The following is an 18782-nucleotide window of genomic DNA, read 5'->3' on the forward strand; positions in this document are numbered from 1 at the left end:
AAAGACACATATGTGTATATGGATGAATTTGTGATTACATTTATATATGAATCTATACACACCACAGGAAAAACAAAAATATGAAGTAATACATACAGTATGTAGTTTCAAAAACAAAGTGGTATAATAAAAAAGCTCTCTGACCCTACATGCATGGCTTGTGGGGTGTAGGAAGTGTGACTGTTCGTTAGTGCAGCCTATGAGGAGTACAGTATAGTTACTTATTTAAATATTAGGGATACATTTGTTTATGTTTGGAAAGTGGATAGGTAGGGAACTCTGACATCTACCATCTAATAGACTTTATTTTTTACTCAGGTTTTTTAATAAACAAATGAATTAAGATACAGTACTTTCTGAACTTTGCAGGTTTGCAAATATAGTTGTACACTGACCCATTAGGACTGTGCAAAATATCTATACCGCTAAATATCGTGATACACCCCCATAGTGTATCAATATTTCAAGCTCTAGTATCAATATTTTAAAACAAATATCAAATCCCTCTGTGTGCGTCAAACGACCTCCTCCGCCGTTGTAGCTGTCGCTGTCCAGTTGTCTGTCGGCCAATGTCTCAGAAGTTAGCGGGAGAAAATGGCAGAAAATGTAAAAACGCCTGCAGCTTTCAAAGCCTACACGTGGAAGCACACCCCATGTATCTTGATATGTATTGTAGTGATAGACCGATATATCGGGCCGATTTTTGCGAGTTTTATATGTATCCGCATTGGCCGATATGTGGCCGCTGTGTTCGCTGATTTTTTCCGGCATTATTTACAAACAGAGTGCTGGAAGCCGCAAGCAATTGCAGGTGATGTGACTAAACTCGAAAGCTTGAAACCTAAAAAGCTTGAAAAGCTTGGCCTAACAGCTGATCATAGCTGGACCAAGCGGGTTTTTATTTCTCATCTCTATATATTTGTAGTAGTAAAGTGCTAGAAATCAATATCCTTTGCTGATAGTTCCTCATCATTGTGGAGAGTGCAGTTCATGGTTCCATAGCACCCTCACCTGTTTTTACTATTTGTTAAATATATATATTTTTTAAGTTCAATAAATGTTACTTTTTTAAATTGAGACTTGTAACATTTGGCATCATCGTGTCATTTTTATGATGTAAATTGAGTGAGCAAAAGCAGTATCGGTCATCGGCTAAGGCTGATGAAACAAAAGTATCGGCACAATTTTTTCCCCCATATCGGTCGATCCCTAATGTATTGTATTGTGAGGCCCTTGCCAATACCCAGCCCTAGTTTTGAAAGTTTGAAAATCTTCATCTATAAACATATGAACAATCAATCAGTAGCGAAACCAGATTTGTTTCATTTTGAGCTGGTAATCATAACTGAAAGTAAAATTGCGTTTAGTGACTCAAATGTTAATATAGTAACATATATGCAAATTCAGTGGGTTTCTATTGGTAAAAGATTTGACTCTTTTTGAGAGAAATCACATTAGATATACAGTCTTTAATTTTGATGTTCTCTGTAGGTTACAGTGCACCCATACTGAATGGGTTGAAGCTTTTAATAATTTGTTTCCAACGAGGGTGTAAATACGCACCCATGCGCATATGCAAAAACAGATGACTGTACATTGCTTTTAAAGCGAATACAAATGGGAGACAGACAAATGTAAAGAAATACTGACAAAGCACAGCCTATCAGTAATGGTATTCTAAGTAACACAGCATGCAAGATACCCAGGAGCTGTGGAGCAATTTCATGCCCCCATAAACACTGTATGACACATGGGAGTAGAGAGAGACAGAGAGTGGTGGGGGAGGAGTACAGGCAGAGGTAAATGGGCCAAAACTGGACGACTATACCTTAACAACAGGCAGTGTTATATTTAGAGATTACAATGTTTGCATGAGATGAGATGTGCCACATTAATTTAGCCCATAATAGACTGCTTCCTCGCTTTGCCTGAGCTGGCCGATAACAAGCTGCCGATGTGTCTAGCAGCTGGAACTATCGCAGACTTTACTGCTAAGTCAGCATTTTGGCTCTATTCAACTTGATCCACTGGCCTCCCCTGACACCCATATCACCACAGCTGACCTGAGGGCAGGTTAAAGACAGGTGTGTAAACACTGAAGGTGCAGTGAAAAAAGATAAACATCCACTGATATGGCAAGGCAGTGGACTCTTAAAGCAGATAACACATGTGTGCCGATGACCTCATCATGCATGGGCATGGTGCATACAGTATTGATCCAAAGCAGCTTTACAAAGATAAACCCATTCATTTTGGAAACCAAAAGATGACACATAAATTTTACATATAAATTCACCTGACCAAATTTGCCCTAGGCCTTATGAATGTAAGCGATGCCCCTCGGACTTCACAATTTGACTGCCAAATTTCCAAAGTGCACATGGTCAGTGTGGTGTTATGTCAGAGAAAATACATTTGTTTAGTCAAGGTGGCCAACATCTGTACATCTCTTGCATCCTGACAGACCGAAAAGAAACACCTGCTTTACTATCTATTTTCAGTAGCCTTTAATCCACCGTACTATCAATGTAATCTGGGTTAATTTATCTAATTCTGTGGCTTGACACACAACACAAACACCTAAATAAAGCACCTACGTCACCACACCTAGGCTAATAATCACCCACGATAATTTGACAGTGTTTTTTTTTCTTGTTATTTCTCAAAGAGGTGATGCATGAGATTGGCAGTGAAAAAATATATTTTCCTAAAATTGTTCTCTGCGTTTACTGTAATGATCGCTCATTACAAAGCATCTCCTTTCATTACTGTTAGTTTTGTCTGGCCAAGAGCCCCTGACACAGAAAACTAGCTTTATTGTACTCAATTAAATTTTAACTGAGAACAATTTATCCACCCCTGCTCAGAGCTCATGTCATGACAGACACGTGTAATTGGAAATGACGGACCAGGAAGAAAACAAATTAAACTTTAAAAAGCCTTAGGTCAAAGCTGCTAGCAAGTGCACCTTTACAAAACAAAAGACGGTAGGGTGTGCAACGAAGAAAAGGCTAAACAAGAAAGAAATTCAAATTTCCATACCACAGCCAGCATATATGCTTCGTAGGCGACACCCGGTCAGGAAGTCTGTGTTTTTAATCAAATGTTTTTTTTTTTAATATGAAAATGTCGGATGAGAAAGGGACAGTATGCATATGTAGGTGATGCTGGTTAAATTTATCATTGGAATTGTATGGCCCATATGTTTATCAGGCTTATCATTGAGTAAAGGGAAAGTACGAAGGCAGGCTTACACTTTATCAAACAACATTTACGCTGACCCCAGCCTACCTGTGCATCCATATCAACGTCCTTGTATGTAACCATAGTGAAACATCTATGATTCCTTTATCAGTGACCCTCACTTCACTGTTCGCACTATCTATATTATACTTTCCTATCCACAGTTTTCCGTTGTACACACTTTGTAGCAAGAATACTGGACAGAAATGCATTCAAACCATCTTGCCATTTGTAAAACTGACACATCCATCAATTGTACCAAGTGAAATTCTCAGAAAATAGACCCTTTTATTGGTATTGACCCTTTTGAATGAAACATTTGAATAGGCCTAGCATAGCAGCTCTGAATATTAAGTGTTCCTGGAACAGGAACATGACAGTAGTAGTTTGTTTGTTATAAGTTACATAATCTAATTATGCATTTTAGATTTGCGATAAACAGAGAGGTTGTACATGGTATCGCAATGAGAAAAGTATACAGAACAATGTCTGCTGGGCAAGATATGGATTAAAATGCTCAGCTGCCAAGTGTGTGTCTCTTAAAAATTAATACAGTGACCTGAATTAATGCTTGAATGGATGAATAATTTAATAGCTTACTTGTTTATAAAAGACAGTACATTATTTTGCAATGGTGGCATTATCTGTCATTATATGAGCTCATTTATTGTGAGGAGAGATTGAGTAGGAGGATCATTACGTAATACCACTTATGCTATAACAGTCCCTCTATCTCAATTAATACATTTGTGTTTGCACACATCCATCATTTATTGTTTGTGGATCATTAAAAAAATATTACAGTTCGTAAAAATATTTGCATGTTGGCAGTTTATCAGGTAAACTGCGGGAGGGTTTATCTACGTTGTGTGGATACGGGTGTCTGAGCTCTGTCTGTACATAAATATGGTCTACAGACATGTGCTGGAATGCATGTCATATTTAGAGCTTGCGTTAAATAACACTAGCACAAAGTTCATGAGGTTAGACATTTTTCTAATTGACAGAAACAAGCACTGTAGTACTACTTTCCTGACTAACATAACAGTGAGAGGTTTGTTTATTTGGAAGTACTCTTGCTATAACTGATTATAGTATTTAATCATAAAACATGTTTGATTGATGGATAGTTGAGAAACACGATCATTCTGGGGTGTGCATGCATGTATGCGATCCCAAACGTTAGATAAGTCGATGTGCAACGGGATCCGTGCTAAGCTTGAGTCCATGTACTTTGCTGTTACCACATACAGGCCCAGCAGTAACTCAGCTTTCACTGTTATAATTCATGGCTATTTACAGCCAAAGGGACAGGCGAACTTGGGCCTCCACAGCTAACTCAGTCCTTGACCTTGTACCCACCACCTCAGTCTCAACCATACATACCCTCCCCCAACCCACTATCTCTATCAGTGAAATGCCCATATGTCTTGTGCTGGCTATGGCCCAGGATAGCAATGACATTCCCTTTGAAGGCAGTTGTGCCCACTGACTGCTAAGGAGAACTTCGCGCCATTCGGAGTTACGCAATCCCTAATGCCATTCAACACCTACATAAACACTTCAGCCAGTTTCTATCCCGGCTACCGTGCCAAGTTTTATGTAAGCAGTGTGTGTGTGCATATGAAAATAAAAGAGTGTTTGAATATACTGATATTTATTAGACTTGGCACTTTAGATACGTAGGGAATTTTAATATAATCACAAGACTGGTTTTACTAGAGTAAAAGTGTAGAAGCCTTTTTTGTGTATTAATTACCTTTTGTACTTTTTACTACAACAACTGTGGTTAGTTTAGGAAAATCATGGGTCATTTGTGGTAACCATTGTTCATTTGTGGAAATTATTTTGTTGTTAAAACATGGGTTATTTTTCAGGGCTATTCCTTAATATTTTATGTTTGAAAAAAAAGATTCTTTACATGAGTTTACCTAACTAGCTTGCCTGTTATATTTAATCAGACAAGCGTTTTATATACAGTGGAATAATGCTGGCGTCCGGAAAAATGGTTTGTTTACTGGTGACGTCACCGACCTCATACACTACCGAGGCACGCGCACGCGAGCTCCATCCAGTTGCACTTCTCTTTTCGTGCGCGCACACACATGTCCAAACATACACGAACATGCCAGGACATGTGTTTCTTATTGCGACGTTGCGTGACATAAATACAGAATTGAGCAGATACATGCGCGCGTGACAAACACGCGGATAAATTCGCGCGCACATTACGGAACACTTACCTTCCAACCAGCGGAGCTGTTGCTGTCGCCTTTGTCTTTAAAGTACGGGACGCTTCTGACCATCCAGTCGTATATCTGAGACAGGGTCAGTCTCTTGTCCGGTGTGCTCTCTATGGCTTTAGTAATAAGGTCTGCGTAGGACAGGTTTCCCCAGGCGTTACGCCGCGAGGAGGTCTTCCGGGGAGTTTGCGGTTGGCTGCCCTGACCGCTCGCCCCTGGGCTCTCAGTGTTCGCAGAAGCCAGCTGAGAGGAAAGCGGAGAACCAGTGTTCTCCTGCCCGCTTGTAGCCAGGCTCGGACTGCAGCTGTCCTCTCCTTCACCCACGCCATTGGCGTTGATTGCCATCGCGCAGTCATCCTCATCGTCCTCTTCCTCAGGAATTATGTCAACGTCATTGTACGCAGGCTTCGCCGAGCTGGACTCAGGCAGTGGCCAAGTGCATGACCTCGGCCGTTTCTGCGGCTCGAAATCCGGATCAATGGCAACGTCCAGAGCAGACTCCAGGGTTGACTCCGCCATCGTCTTGATCGTCGCTTCACTTCAATTGCTAGTTCAAAGTTAGATAGGCAATGGGACGCGGTCACAGTCGCATGCCATGAATGCGTCTCTATACTAAATGGTGCGCAACGCTCCTCGAGCGACTACTGCAAATCTTAAACTTGAACACCCCTCCCTGTGTTTTAGAAAGACAAAATGCAACACACACACAGCCGATCATTATACAGTACAATATTAAGCATTATGTATTGACATCTAAATTAATTTGTACACTTTAAACTATATTAATAACCAACATAAAAGGTGTAGATATGTATGCATGAACATGATTATGCAATAATTTGCATACGCACCATTCACCCGAATCCCGCTGTGGTCTTTCTCTCTCTGTCGCACTTGGTGCACTGATGTAATACAGCTAAATCTCTCCAGCGCACTTCGCCAGTGTCCACGGACAAAGCGCCACAACGTCAGCGCACGCAACCATCACAAGCAGCAAGTCGCTGTAGTGACAAAAGAGCTGTCAGAGTATGGCACGGCACATAAAGCACACTAGGGACCAAAACGACAACTACAAGAACCAGAACTAAACTACTCGTGCTCGTAAAGTGCTTTAAAATCGTGTTGCCATTTGACAGTTTGACCCGTTGTTCCTTCTTCAAGTGTCTTTAATAGTTAAAAGTCGAGACGCGATTGTCACTGTCTTGTTAGGGTGCTCGAGGTCAACGACAGCCTTACTGTACCCTGCGAAAAATTCCAATCCAAAAAAAACCTCACCTTATCTATCTAAACCCTCAAGAGGACTGACTGGCTAAATCGTCTGTCAGCATGCGAGCCACCTCAATTGAAGACCGACTGACTGACTAGAGGAGAGAAGAGAAACGCAGTGTCTAACGCTGACAGGGACACGCCCCCTAGATTCCGCGCATGGGATCGCCTCTTAAAGGGGCCACTGCTCCTCAAGCACAGCTGCCAACAGGCGAGAGGACATGTTCAAACAAGTCACTTCAAGTGTTGAGACCCATATCAGTTTATCGAATTTCCAAATATAGATTCAGTTGCTAGAAATTGCAGTTCAGACATGCAAACAACAATATCTAGATATTACGATGAATGTGCCTTTGGATTAGGGATCACAAGTAATAAGCATTTTAGTACAGTGCTAAAAGTGATAGATTAACAAAATTGGCTATAATAAGATGCTAATTTATTATATTTAATTTATTGACAACATTAACATTTCCACTTTTTAGGGGTATTACAAATGTAAAGGCATGTCTTATATTTACCTTTCTCTCTTATAGGTTCAGCCAAATTCCTCGCGTTGGCCCTTTAATCGCTGTGTGAAATCGTCCGTCACGAAACGCCCCCTGCTGCCAACCTCGTTTTATTAAAACACATGACGTAATTTATCATCCAGAAAAGTCTTTGCTGTCCTTTCCCTTATTATTCAGTGACGTGATCAGCATCATCTCATGTCTTACCAAAACACCAGCACGTCTTTGTTCTTCAACAGACGCGTATTTTTAAAAGGGCGCGTTTTGAAGGTGCGCGCTCCTGATGCCTGTGAAGGAATGCGCGCGCTTCTGCCAATGCGCAACAACGAAATACTATTAATCGAAATGCGAGGTGAGATTATGCAGATCTATCCAACCTTACCGACTGACTGACTGACTAGAGGATACTACGGCCATAATGCCGTTTACGCACTTATTTACTGGACTGTTCTGTGATAGTTTTGCATGTCCTATCTACGATGTTGCTCATTTGGGCACAAAAGATTTCACACAACATGGTTTGCACAAACTGCAGCTAAAGACCCCCGCCTATATTCACTCCTTATCTTTTCAAAATCAACCCTCCCCCTTCTGTCTCCCTTCTACCCCCTCGCTCCTTTGTTCTCATCTACCCTGCGCACATAGCAAGTCTACAGGTGAACTGTACATAACTGTAAACACTCACATTAATCTTAACACATATAATCATGGAGTTAATTGTAATTAAATTTTCTGATTCGGTTTTAATGCTAATTTAATATTCATAAACATTTATTTATTATTTTGCACATATTATTTATTCATGAAAGTCCGCTTTATAACAATTCATTCTCGAAGAGGAACAGATAGTGAGCTGCATAATTCTCATCTTAAAACAATAACATAAAGCACGTGGGTGCGTTAAAGCAACAGAACTAAGTTATGCTGACATCTTGTGACCAAAAAGAGAAATGATACAAAGGCAGTCGTTTGCATGTTGATGCTCATGGCTGATCCATTAGAAGGGAATACATTTAATTTTAAAATCACTCATGCAGAGCAGATTCTTTTTAGTTTGTGGATGTTCATATCTATTCAGTGTAACATTTCATACTTCCAGTCTTTAATGTTTCATAATGTTTATCCATTCAAATATTTAAGCCAGCATAATTGCAAAAATCACATTATTTATATATAGTTTAAATATATACTTTGTCATTACATTTACAATGAGCATAGATTATATTTGTTTTTGATAAAAACTGCCACAAAGTTCACTATCCACTAGAGGGCACTAGTCATCTTCTCATTTCTCAGAATGTGCACTGTCCCATCAATAAATGTGCTTTTTTTCAAGTCTTGCAAGCATACAGCAATAATATATATATGATTGTAGTTGCTTTGTAGTTAAGACAGTAACAAGAAAAGGGTCTCAGTATCTGGTGGTGGTGATGGAAGAGTGCTGAATGTTTTGGAAGGTCTGCAAATGTTTTCTGTAATAGAGGTAGTTGTTAATGGCAATGGAGTTTTGGTTCACTTCTTGCTCCGGTCACCCCTAACCCAGTACTGTTCAGTCTGCATCTCTGTGAGTCGAGACACCGTCCTCTGGAACGCAAAGGTCTCTTCCTCCGCTGTAAACAATGTCAAACGCCTACTGGCCTCCTGAATAAAACAAACATAATTTGCAAATCATACACAAGTCTAATGGGTGCTCGCAAATGTTACCAGATGCCAACAGGAGCAAATAGCACATTATTGTAAACTAGTACAACATGATAATTATTTCAAACGGGTCATATTAAGAGAAATCAAATTTTCTAAAGCAAACATACTTTCAAATTAAGAAAGTCAAAAGTTTTTTTCCAAAAGACAAAACAGCAAAAACAGCACCTTCAATGTAAATATCAACCACCAATGACCAACCATATATTTACATTACATGACATGAGCAGTGATCAGTTACAATGTGGTAATACAGAAAAAAGTCAGATAACATAACACCAGAACTGAGAACATAGTAAAAAAATTGTTGTATTGTGTTTATAAGCAGCATAACTCTGATATGGTGGTATTTATTCCACATAAACAGCATGTAGTAGACTGTTATACAGTACAATGTCTCTTTCTGGTATTATTGAAGAGCTCAGATGCAAAACCCTTAAGTGCGTATGACATATTGTCATGTTTTTGATTCTTAAAGGAAAACACCACTGTTTTTCAATATTTTAAGGTGGTAGATTTCAATATTTTCAATATTTTAAGAGTGGTAGATCCTTCTCCTACTTAGCCCCTAAGCTCTGGAATGATTTACCAAATAATGTTTGAGTATCTGACACAGTCGATCAATTTAAATCTAGACTTAAGACATTCTTCTTTAACAAAGCATTTACATAACTCATCTGGGTAATATACTTATGCCGCAATAGTTAGCCTGTCTGGAACTGAGCTGACTTAAACCACAATACTGTGTGACACTTGCTTTACATGTGAACGGCCCCTACGCTAATAGGATCCTGTTTCTCTCTCTCTGTCTCGTCATTGACCCCTGAGGACAATGAGACAAACAGACCCAGTTTCTGCAGCTGTGAAGGTCATCACACCACTGATCTACTGACCGTCCTTCAACGTGGTGCCCAGCCAATGCCTGACCAGTGACCACCGGCAGAACCAGTTTAATTCGCTTACCCGTTCACATACCCCGATAGTATTTATATATATAAATATATATGTATCTCTCTCATGGGTTTTTCTCCTCCTAGAAGTTTTCCCTCTGGACTAGCCAAGAGGGTTTTTCTCCTAGGGGGGGTTTCATCCCCTAGAGACTCCACCACCTTTGGCTTAACTTACTACTTTACTGTATACGTTACATTATTACTACGCTCGCTTTTCTATGCTTTTCCTACATCTATTAATGTAAAGCTGCTTTGAAACAATTAACAATTGTGAAAAGCGCTATTTAAATAAAATTGAATTGAATTTTACTATGTTCTTACCTCAACCTAGATGAATTAATACATACCTATCTTTTTCAATGCGTTAATTATTGTACAGCGCGTCGTGAATGTGTTAGCATTTAGTCTAGCCCCATTCATTCCTTAGGATCCAAACAGGGATAAATTTAGAAGCCAACAAACAATTCCATGTTTTCCCTATTTAAAGACCGTTACACGAGTAGTTACACGAGCAAGCACGGTGGCACAAAATAAAACTTGATGATTTTTAAGCGGATAAAAAAATGAGAATTATATTGTATGGCGAAAGAGCACTTAGTTTGCAGCACTTTGACCTCGGCACGCAGCAACATCATCACTTCTAACTACTCCCCTCACGCTCCATCTTCCGGCAATATAACCGCGTCCGAGGCCGAAGTGCTACAAACCAAGTGCTCTTCCGCCACACAACACAACTCTCATTTTCTATCCGCCCAAAAATCATCAAGCCTCACTTTGTGCCACCATACTTACTCCTGTTAACTACTCATGTAACAGTCTTTAAATAGGGAAAACAGAAGTGTTTGAAGTCTAGCCTTAACCATTGTCTGTGAAACCAGGGGATAATGCTTGAGTGTTTTGGCCATACTCAAAACACTACTGTGTATTTTTAATGTTTATTACAGTGCAATATAAAATATTGCCCCATAAACATAAATTTTCCACATCCAAATCCATTTCTTTTACACCATTTTGTTTGTTTGTATAAACTGAGGGAAGTTTAAATAATTTTCTGCAGCAAATAATAGCCTACCTCAGATGCTGTCAATAAAGCTTAACTTGCATCAACATGTCTGTGCTATTGTTATGGTAACATGAAGACCCAACCAGCATCTGTTGCATTTTCAGCACTGATTTTGCCATGAAACTTGTGGAATGGATTTAAACATAGTAAAATACGTTGACTCGAGCTGGCAATGTTACATTTCATATTAATAGCCCAGACCATTGTGAAAACAGTATATATAATATCATGTTGGTCCTGATGCTTCTAATGCTTTTGAATGTTATGTGTACATGTTTATGGTTACATTTAGGTTGCCATCATTACATCTGTCAAGCTGAGTTCATCTAGCATTAGCCGATCTCTAGCCTCCTCTCCAGTCATCGGTCCCTGATCAAAGAGACGGTCTAGTGGTGCATGGGCCAACATCACCACCCTAACCTGAATGAGAGAGTTTCAAACAATGAGAATCATAGATGGGTTGGTGCCAGCCAACACATGTTTACAAGTCAATTTGCATTGTGGAATGTCATGACGTTACCTTCCGATCATAAAAGTTGTCAATGAGTGTGATGAGGCGTCTTGCTTGATCCTTCATTCCAACTCGAAGCTGAGGAACATTTCGTATGATGACCGTGTCAAAAAGACGTGCGATTTCCAAATAATCAGCTGCACCCAATGGCTTTAAACAACAAATAAAAACACACACAGAGAGAGATGTTAAATAAGGTATTTATTTATAAATAAAGATTTTTTGATAATAGTTAGTGAGCCTTAAAACATAACATACACATGAAAACATAAATTCACTTATTCTTGCATCTCCACCTTGACAGCAAGCGAGTGGGACACTTCACCCATGTTGCATCTGAAGCTGTGACACATACATTTCAAGTTTTTCAACCCACCCATTTCTCTTATCTCATGTGCTCCCTCTTCAATTTCTGTCTCTAATCTTCCTTTTTGCCCTATATTTCTGCATCTCCTCTGGGTTACATCTCTCTGTGGTAACGGGCATTAAGTGGAAAGGCGCATTAACACATGCTGACATCGTCCCAACTGCATTAGCCTGACCATGAAGACTAAGAAGTTGAGAACTCTTCAGACGAACACACACATACTAGTACGCACACACGTACACACGCTCTCTCGGTACATTGAAGTGAGCAGCGCTCTGAAAGCACTGAAGGACGCAGAGACAGTACCTCGCCTCCATTAGAGAGCCGCGTGCACGTTCTTTCTTTCCTTTGCGAACAAAAAGGGAGCATCAAACTGGTAAACCAAGTCCAAGGTTACATACATAAACAAGCACACACACATAGGAGCAAGCTGGCTGACTAGCTCTAGACAAGGCTGTGATGATAAATTGAAAAGCACTGCAGGTGTAGCCTAGCAATACGGATAGATGGACAGACAGCGAGAGGAAGACTGAATGGTATTGGGAGAGCGAGATAATGGCTGCTGGTTGTAGTCGAACATAAAAACGTGAAAAAGGACAGTGATGAACTAAAGATATTTTAAAAGTCGGTATGAAAAACAATTTAAATTCTTGATTCTCAATGCTAATTTTAATACCACAGCAAAAAAGTAATATGTTTATTAATTAATTTAATTAAATGACTAACTAAGGCTTTATGTAGGTAGTGTGTGTGTTTTTTTTTCTTTGAAATTTAATAACAATATCAAGTATTCTAGGCCTAAACATATAGGGCTCTATCATACACCCGGCGCAATGTGGCAGAATTGTCTTTTGCTAGTTTCAACCCGGCACAATTGTATTTTTCACGTTTAGCACCACGTTGTTTAAATAGCAAATGCATTTGCACCCAATTTTGCGCCCATGGGCATTCTGGTCTGAAAACAAGGTGTGTTCAGGCGCATTGTTGCTATTTTGAGGCAACAAATATAGACTACGCCATGGCATTGACCGACTAAAACCTGGTCTAAAGTCAATGGCGCATTGCTGTTTTTGTTATTTAAAAGGCACATTAGTAATATGCGCCTACAGTATAAACGGGACGACAACGCGGGTTTGCTTATCACACACATGGATGCGCAGCAGCACAAAAACGCTTTTAAATATAAAAAATTAAAGGATTAAAATGTAAAAGATTATAAATGAGTCTCTTGAAAAAAAAACGAGGATCGATTACGAGACGTTAGAAGGCGTAAAGAGCTGGTTCACCTGTAGCCTGGTAATTAATAAATAATAATTAATAATAATAATTCGAGTGCTGAAACAGCTCTCCGCACGTTTGTAAATTCTTTATCTCTTGTTTGTTACAAATAAAGTATTTTTAGAGTACAAACCTTTTCTTGCATATTTGAAAATTATTTTATGAGATTACAATGATTATGTAGGATATCAATACAAATACAGCAATTAAAAGCCTGCTTTTTTATTTCTATGACCAGGCGTAACTGGCTTTTAAAAGGGATGAGAGCTGAGACTCTCATTGGTTTATTGCACGTTACACCCAAAACAATAGGAATAGGAACAACCCTTTTAGATTGTGCGCTTGGCGCATAAACCATTTTTCCCGTCGTTAAATTAGCAAAAGTAGAATCGGACACGACCATTTAGAACGTAGGCTTTAGACAATGAGCTTGGATTGTTAAAATGAGGCCCTTAGAATTAGAAACTGAAGCCTCAATGCACAGATCTGATATTAGATATTTTGAAACAAATCATTTTCGGATCTGTTTACCTTCACATAAACTGAATGTATTCACATTAAAGGGATAGTTCACCCAAAAATGAAAATTCAGTCATTATTTACTCACTCTCATGTTGTTAAAGACCTGTATAAATTGATTTAGTTTGTCCTGATGAACACAAAGGAAGATATTTTGAGGAATGTTTGTAACCAAACTGATCAGAAGCCCCATTGACGCCTCCATAGTATTATTTTTCCTACTATGGATGTAAATGGGGCTTCTAATCGGTTTGGTTACAAACATGCCTCAAAATTTACTCCTTTGTGTTCATCAGGGCAAAGAAATTTATACAGGTTTGTAACAACATGAGGGTGAGTAAATGATGACAGAATTTTCATTTTTGGGTGAACTATCCCTTTAAAACCCAGATACTTTAAATTTCAACTTACTCGCTCACACAGTTCTTGAAAGGTGCAGTCTGCGATGGTCCCACAGGTTCGGCTCAGGGTAACCTCTCTTCCAAGCACATTTAACACCCTTGGTCTGGTTACTACAAACACAAATTATAGCTAGACATACATAAATCGCATTAATTGCTTAAATTAACAATGCAATAGAAAAATCGAACACTTCAATACTGGGTCTAGACATAAGAGAATCTAAAATACAAAAACCTTACACACGCACAAGTCATCCATACTTAACCTTTAAACCTCCATCTATGCAAAGGCAAATGAACTTGCTTACCATCATTTTGTCTGTAAGCCAGTTCCTCAAATAGCGTATTGACAGCATTCTCTGCATCAGGCTCACTTGATCTATGGAAAGCGAGTGAATGAGAAAGATAATGGAATATGAAATTAACCAGGTTTGAAGTGGTCACATCAAACAGTGCATGCTAAAGGCCCGTGTTTGAATTTTCAGTGTCTGAATTGAACAGGGTGTAGGATTCAAAACGCAAATATTGAGAGAGTGTGAATAAGAGCGAGCAACAATCATGTGGTAACACAAACACATGCATATTAACATGCCCTGAAGAAGCAGCTGCTGAGATAAAGGCTTTATAATAAGTCAACAGAAGTATATTTATGTGCATTTACTTGGCTTTTATTATCAGTTCAGTAGTTTTCTCCATTATAATTCAATACAGTTTTGTAATAATTGACAATTTTGCCCACTTCTTTTGTGTGGAGTGCTTTAAAAAGTGAGTTTTCTTACATGTAGTATAGTTTTCCTGCTAGCTCCATTTCCAGTGTTCGGTAGTCTTTTCCAGTGTTAAGAGAGATAGTATGACAGTGCTTCTGTATGGGAAATGCATGGTTAAAACAGACTGACACTTTTTTAAAAGACACCAGTTCATTTCCATTTGCATGCAATTTGCAATTGTCCCCTAGGGGGAGACAGTGCCATATGTAGATTACTATATTTAATATAAGGATTTGAATTGCTAAAATAAAACACCATGGTGTCTAAACCACAGTTTATCTTTAAAATGTAACCTTTTTATACTCTTTGTGATCTACATTATATTAACAACAGTCACACACATCTTTATTATACAACTGAGTGAGAATAAGGGAGGAAAGTAGTGCATGAATGTGCAAAACTAAGGGGTAAGGGGTAAAACCGAGGGGCAACCTTCTGATCTCTCTAATGAAGCCAATATGGAAGTGATTTAAACTGCAATTCATCAACTGACCGCTAGAGGCAGGCTCCAAAAGGGAGTCAATTCCCATAGACCCCCATGTTAAAATGCCCAACTTTACAGTAGAAAAGGATATGTTTACAGCCTGGTACAAAAAGTGTTTTTGGTCTGTATAGCTAAGTTTGCCCTTCATGACAACTGTGAGGGGGCTGAATTTTTTTGTAACTCATCCGTTTAAATTGTATTTAGCCTTGAGGGGGTCGCACACCGAATGCGCAGCTCAGCGTCACGTCGCGTCTAGGACAACTCGGAGGTATCATACACCAGAAGTGCACATTAAATAGCGCGAGCTTAGGCAGATAGCGTCTACTTAAAAATGCAAAACATACGTTACCAGCCAATGTTAATCGGTAATGATTTGGGACAAATATGATGTTATTTAATGTTAAATTATGTGAGTGGCGCGACAGGGATTTGAGCAACTTCCTGAGTCAAAGCTGGTCGCCCGTGTGCGTATACTCATAGAAAACAATGTGTTTGGTTTTTTTTAGAATTGCGCGGCGCTGAGCGTCCGGTGTGCGACCCCCTTTAAAGTTATGCATAATTAAGGGCGTGGCCACTTGAGTGACTGTTGAAAAGCCACTGCTGTAACTAGAGTCCAGCTAGGTGGGCGTGGTTTCAGCAAACAGGCACCTCAGCTTCACCCACTTCCCGCCTTTTAACCCATTTTTGGATTTCCGCGAGTGATGCGTGGTGACGCGCGGCCAAGATGGCGACGGCAGGAACCGCATACTTTAAGCTTCAAAAACGTTCTTTACAAACGTATGGGTGACGTCACGGACACTATGTTTATCTTTTTTTACAGTCTATGGGTAATACAGAGAAATGGGATTGGGCCCAAGTCTTTACAATGTAAAGTGAAAAGAAACATTTTGGTAGCTTTGCACTGGTTTCAGTGTTTGTTTTATTATTATTAAACTGTTTAACTGCTTAACAATCAAGAACCAAAATAAACAGATATTTAGTTAAAATTTAAAGTAATGTGAATATAAATGTCAGTATGGTAAAAGTTTTAATCAGTCACATCTATAACCGAACAAAATGCTGGAGGCACGTTGACAGAAATGACTGATAAAAAAGAAGGGTGATTATTTTTAACAGGATGTGGATAATACGTGGTATTTAGGCGAGAGGCCTTTGCCTGAATCAGTCCTCAATGACAGCTCCAGCGAATTATGAAATCAGTGAATTTTCCGCCACCCTCCTCCTTGAACTAAAGATAATTAGCAATCACCACACAGAGCGAGAGAGGAGCGATCTATTCCTCTTCTTCGTGTATCTCTCGCCTCTTCCCCCCATTCTCCAGTGCTGTCAACTTTTCTCTCTCGAGCGCAGAGTTCCGCGTCCGAGCCAATTGGCTGAATCAGCCGTAATGACAGGCTGACAAATCGCGAGCAGAAAAACACAAAAGGAAAAGTGTCACTTCATCAACCCTGCTCGACCTCGTCAGCAGGCCGCCGTGTAAACAGCCGCCACGGCCGCGACAACCACGCTTCCCCAACAGCCATCATATCGGGTTATTCCTGCGCACACCCAATTCTGTCCATTTTTTTTCTTTTCAACAAACTTTCCTTTTCTACAAGTGTATCTTAACGGTTGATGGACCATCTTGAAGCTGAGCAATCGTGAAGAGGGGAGGGGGAGAAAAATACAATCAGTAATGATTCCAGCGCTTGGTTCTGTATAATCAGTTGAAGACACGTCCTCTTGTGGATCATTGCATGATTATGGCCTTTGATGGGTTCATTAAAGACTCATAACTCCTCGAAGATCTTCATTGTCAGTCCTTGTCAACTCATAATGCACTTTGACACGCACAACTCTGATGCCTGTCAAAACCTCCAACAAGGCCCCATGAGACAGCCAACTTATGTGTGGGATCTGCTATCTGACTGATCTTTTTCATTTACATGTATTCATTTAGCAGGCGCTTCATCCAAAGTGACTTTGAAATTGCAACCAAACAAAACATATTTTAAGATTTATTAAGAAAGACTATTACAAGAGCTATTTGTGGCAACTGTCTAGAGGACGAGCATCATTTACATTGCAGTTGTGCATTGTCCAAAACAACCTACTGTGCATTATATAGTATACATTTTTCAATAAATGTGTTCCCTGGGATCAAAGCAATGACCTTTTGGGTTACAAACATAATGCCCTATCAATTGTATAAATGCTTTCAAACTTCAATGGCTCTTTTAAATTTCCTGTACTCTGACAAACTGTCCCTAGCTGTCACTGGGGCTGTACCAAAGGGTGTATATTAGTACCTTAAAGGTACATATTGATACCAAAGGGTGGATATTAGTACCTCAAAAGTACATACTGATATCAAAGGGTGCATATTAGTACTTCAAAAGTACATACTTGTACCAAAGGGTGCGTATTAGTACCTCAAAAGTACATACTTGTACCAAAGGGTGCATATTAGTACCTCAAAAGTACAAATTGGTACTCACGGGTGCATATTAGTACCTCAAAGGTAAATACTGATACCAAAGGGTGCATATTAGTACCTCAAAAGTACATATTGGTATTAAAGGGTGCATATTAGTACTTCAAAGGTAAATACAGATACCAAAGGGTGCATATTAGTACCTCAAAAGTACATATTGGTACCAAAGGGTGCATATTAGTACTTCAAAGGTAAATACTGATACCAAAGGGTGGATATTAGTACCTCAAAAGGTACATATTGGTATCAAAGGGTGCATATTAGTACCTCAAAAGTACATATTTGTACCAAAAGGGTGCATATTGGTACCTCAAAGGTACATAATGGTATCAAAGGGTGCATATTAGTACTTCAAAGGTACATATTTGTACCAAAAGGGGGGATATTGGTACCTCAAAGGTACATAATGGTATAAAAGGGTGCATATTAGTACTTCAAATGTACATATTTGTACCAAAAGGGGGGATATTGGTACCTCAAAGGTACATAATGGTATAAAAGGGTGCATATTAGTACCTCAAAAGTACATATTTGTACCAAAAGGGTGCATATTGGTACCTCAAAGGTACATAATGGTATCAAAGGGTGCATATTAGTACTTCAAAGGTACATATTTGTACCAAAAGGGGGGATATTAGTACCTCAAAAGTACATATTTGTACCAAAAGGGTGCATATTGGTACCTCAAAGGTAAATATTGGTATCAAAGGGTGCATATTAGTACCTCAAAAGTACATTGATACCAAAGAGTGAATATTAGTACCTTAAAAGTACATATTTTTACCAAAGGGTGAATATTAGTACCTTAAAAGTACATTGATACAAAAGAGTGAATATTAGTACCTTAAAGGTACATATTTGTACCAAAAGGGTGGATATCAGGACCTCAAAAGTACATATTTGTACCAAAAGGGTGCATATTGGTACCTCAAAGGTACATAATGGTATTAAAGGGTGCATATTAGTACCTCAAAGGTACATATTTGTACCAAAAGGGGGGATATTAG

The 18782-nt window shown here is 39.2% G+C and overlaps 2 protein-coding genes and 1 long non-coding RNA gene across 4 annotated transcripts in view; 1 reads left to right on the top strand and 2 right to left on the bottom strand.

Moving 5' to 3' along the window:
- The window catches only part of foxo3b (forkhead box O3b), a 31376-nt gene extending 24545 nt beyond the window's left edge, over positions 1-6831 (bottom strand). Inside the window, exons 1-2 of the mRNA XM_055185949.2 lie at positions 6338-6831; positions 5487-6159 (exon numbers count right to left, since the gene is read on the bottom strand). Of these exons, the coding sequence (XP_055041924.1) occupies positions 5487-6005 (519 nt within the window). The 5' untranslated portion in view covers positions 6006-6159; positions 6338-6831. The remainder of the gene's footprint in view (positions 1-5486; positions 6160-6337) is intronic.
- Positions 1-18782, top strand: part of LOC129429347 (uncharacterized) — a 63031-nt gene that overhangs the window by 36163 nt on the left and 8086 nt on the right. The gene's annotated exons all lie outside the window — the stretch shown is intronic.
- Positions 8363-18782, bottom strand: part of afg1lb (AFG1 like ATPase b) — a 28654-nt gene continuing 18234 nt past the window's right edge. The window contains exons 8-13 of one of the 2 annotated variants that reach the window (XM_055185952.2): positions 14831-14913; positions 14360-14430; positions 14062-14162; positions 11496-11636; positions 11282-11395; positions 8363-8902 (exon numbers count right to left, since the gene is read on the bottom strand). In XM_055185952.2, the coding sequence (XP_055041927.2) occupies positions 8774-8902; positions 11282-11395; positions 11496-11636; positions 14062-14162; positions 14360-14430; positions 14831-14913 (639 nt within the window). In that variant the 3' untranslated portion in view covers positions 8363-8773. The remainder of the gene's footprint in view (positions 8903-11281; positions 11396-11495; positions 11637-14061; positions 14163-14359; positions 14431-14830; positions 14914-18782) is intronic. The other variant, XM_055185953.2, reaches the window with a different exon arrangement.

Source organism: Misgurnus anguillicaudatus, chromosome 18 (assembly GCF_027580225.2).
Source record: "Misgurnus anguillicaudatus chromosome 18, ASM2758022v2, whole genome shotgun sequence".
Lineage (NCBI taxonomy): Eukaryota > Metazoa > Chordata > Actinopteri > Cypriniformes > Cobitidae > Misgurnus > Misgurnus anguillicaudatus.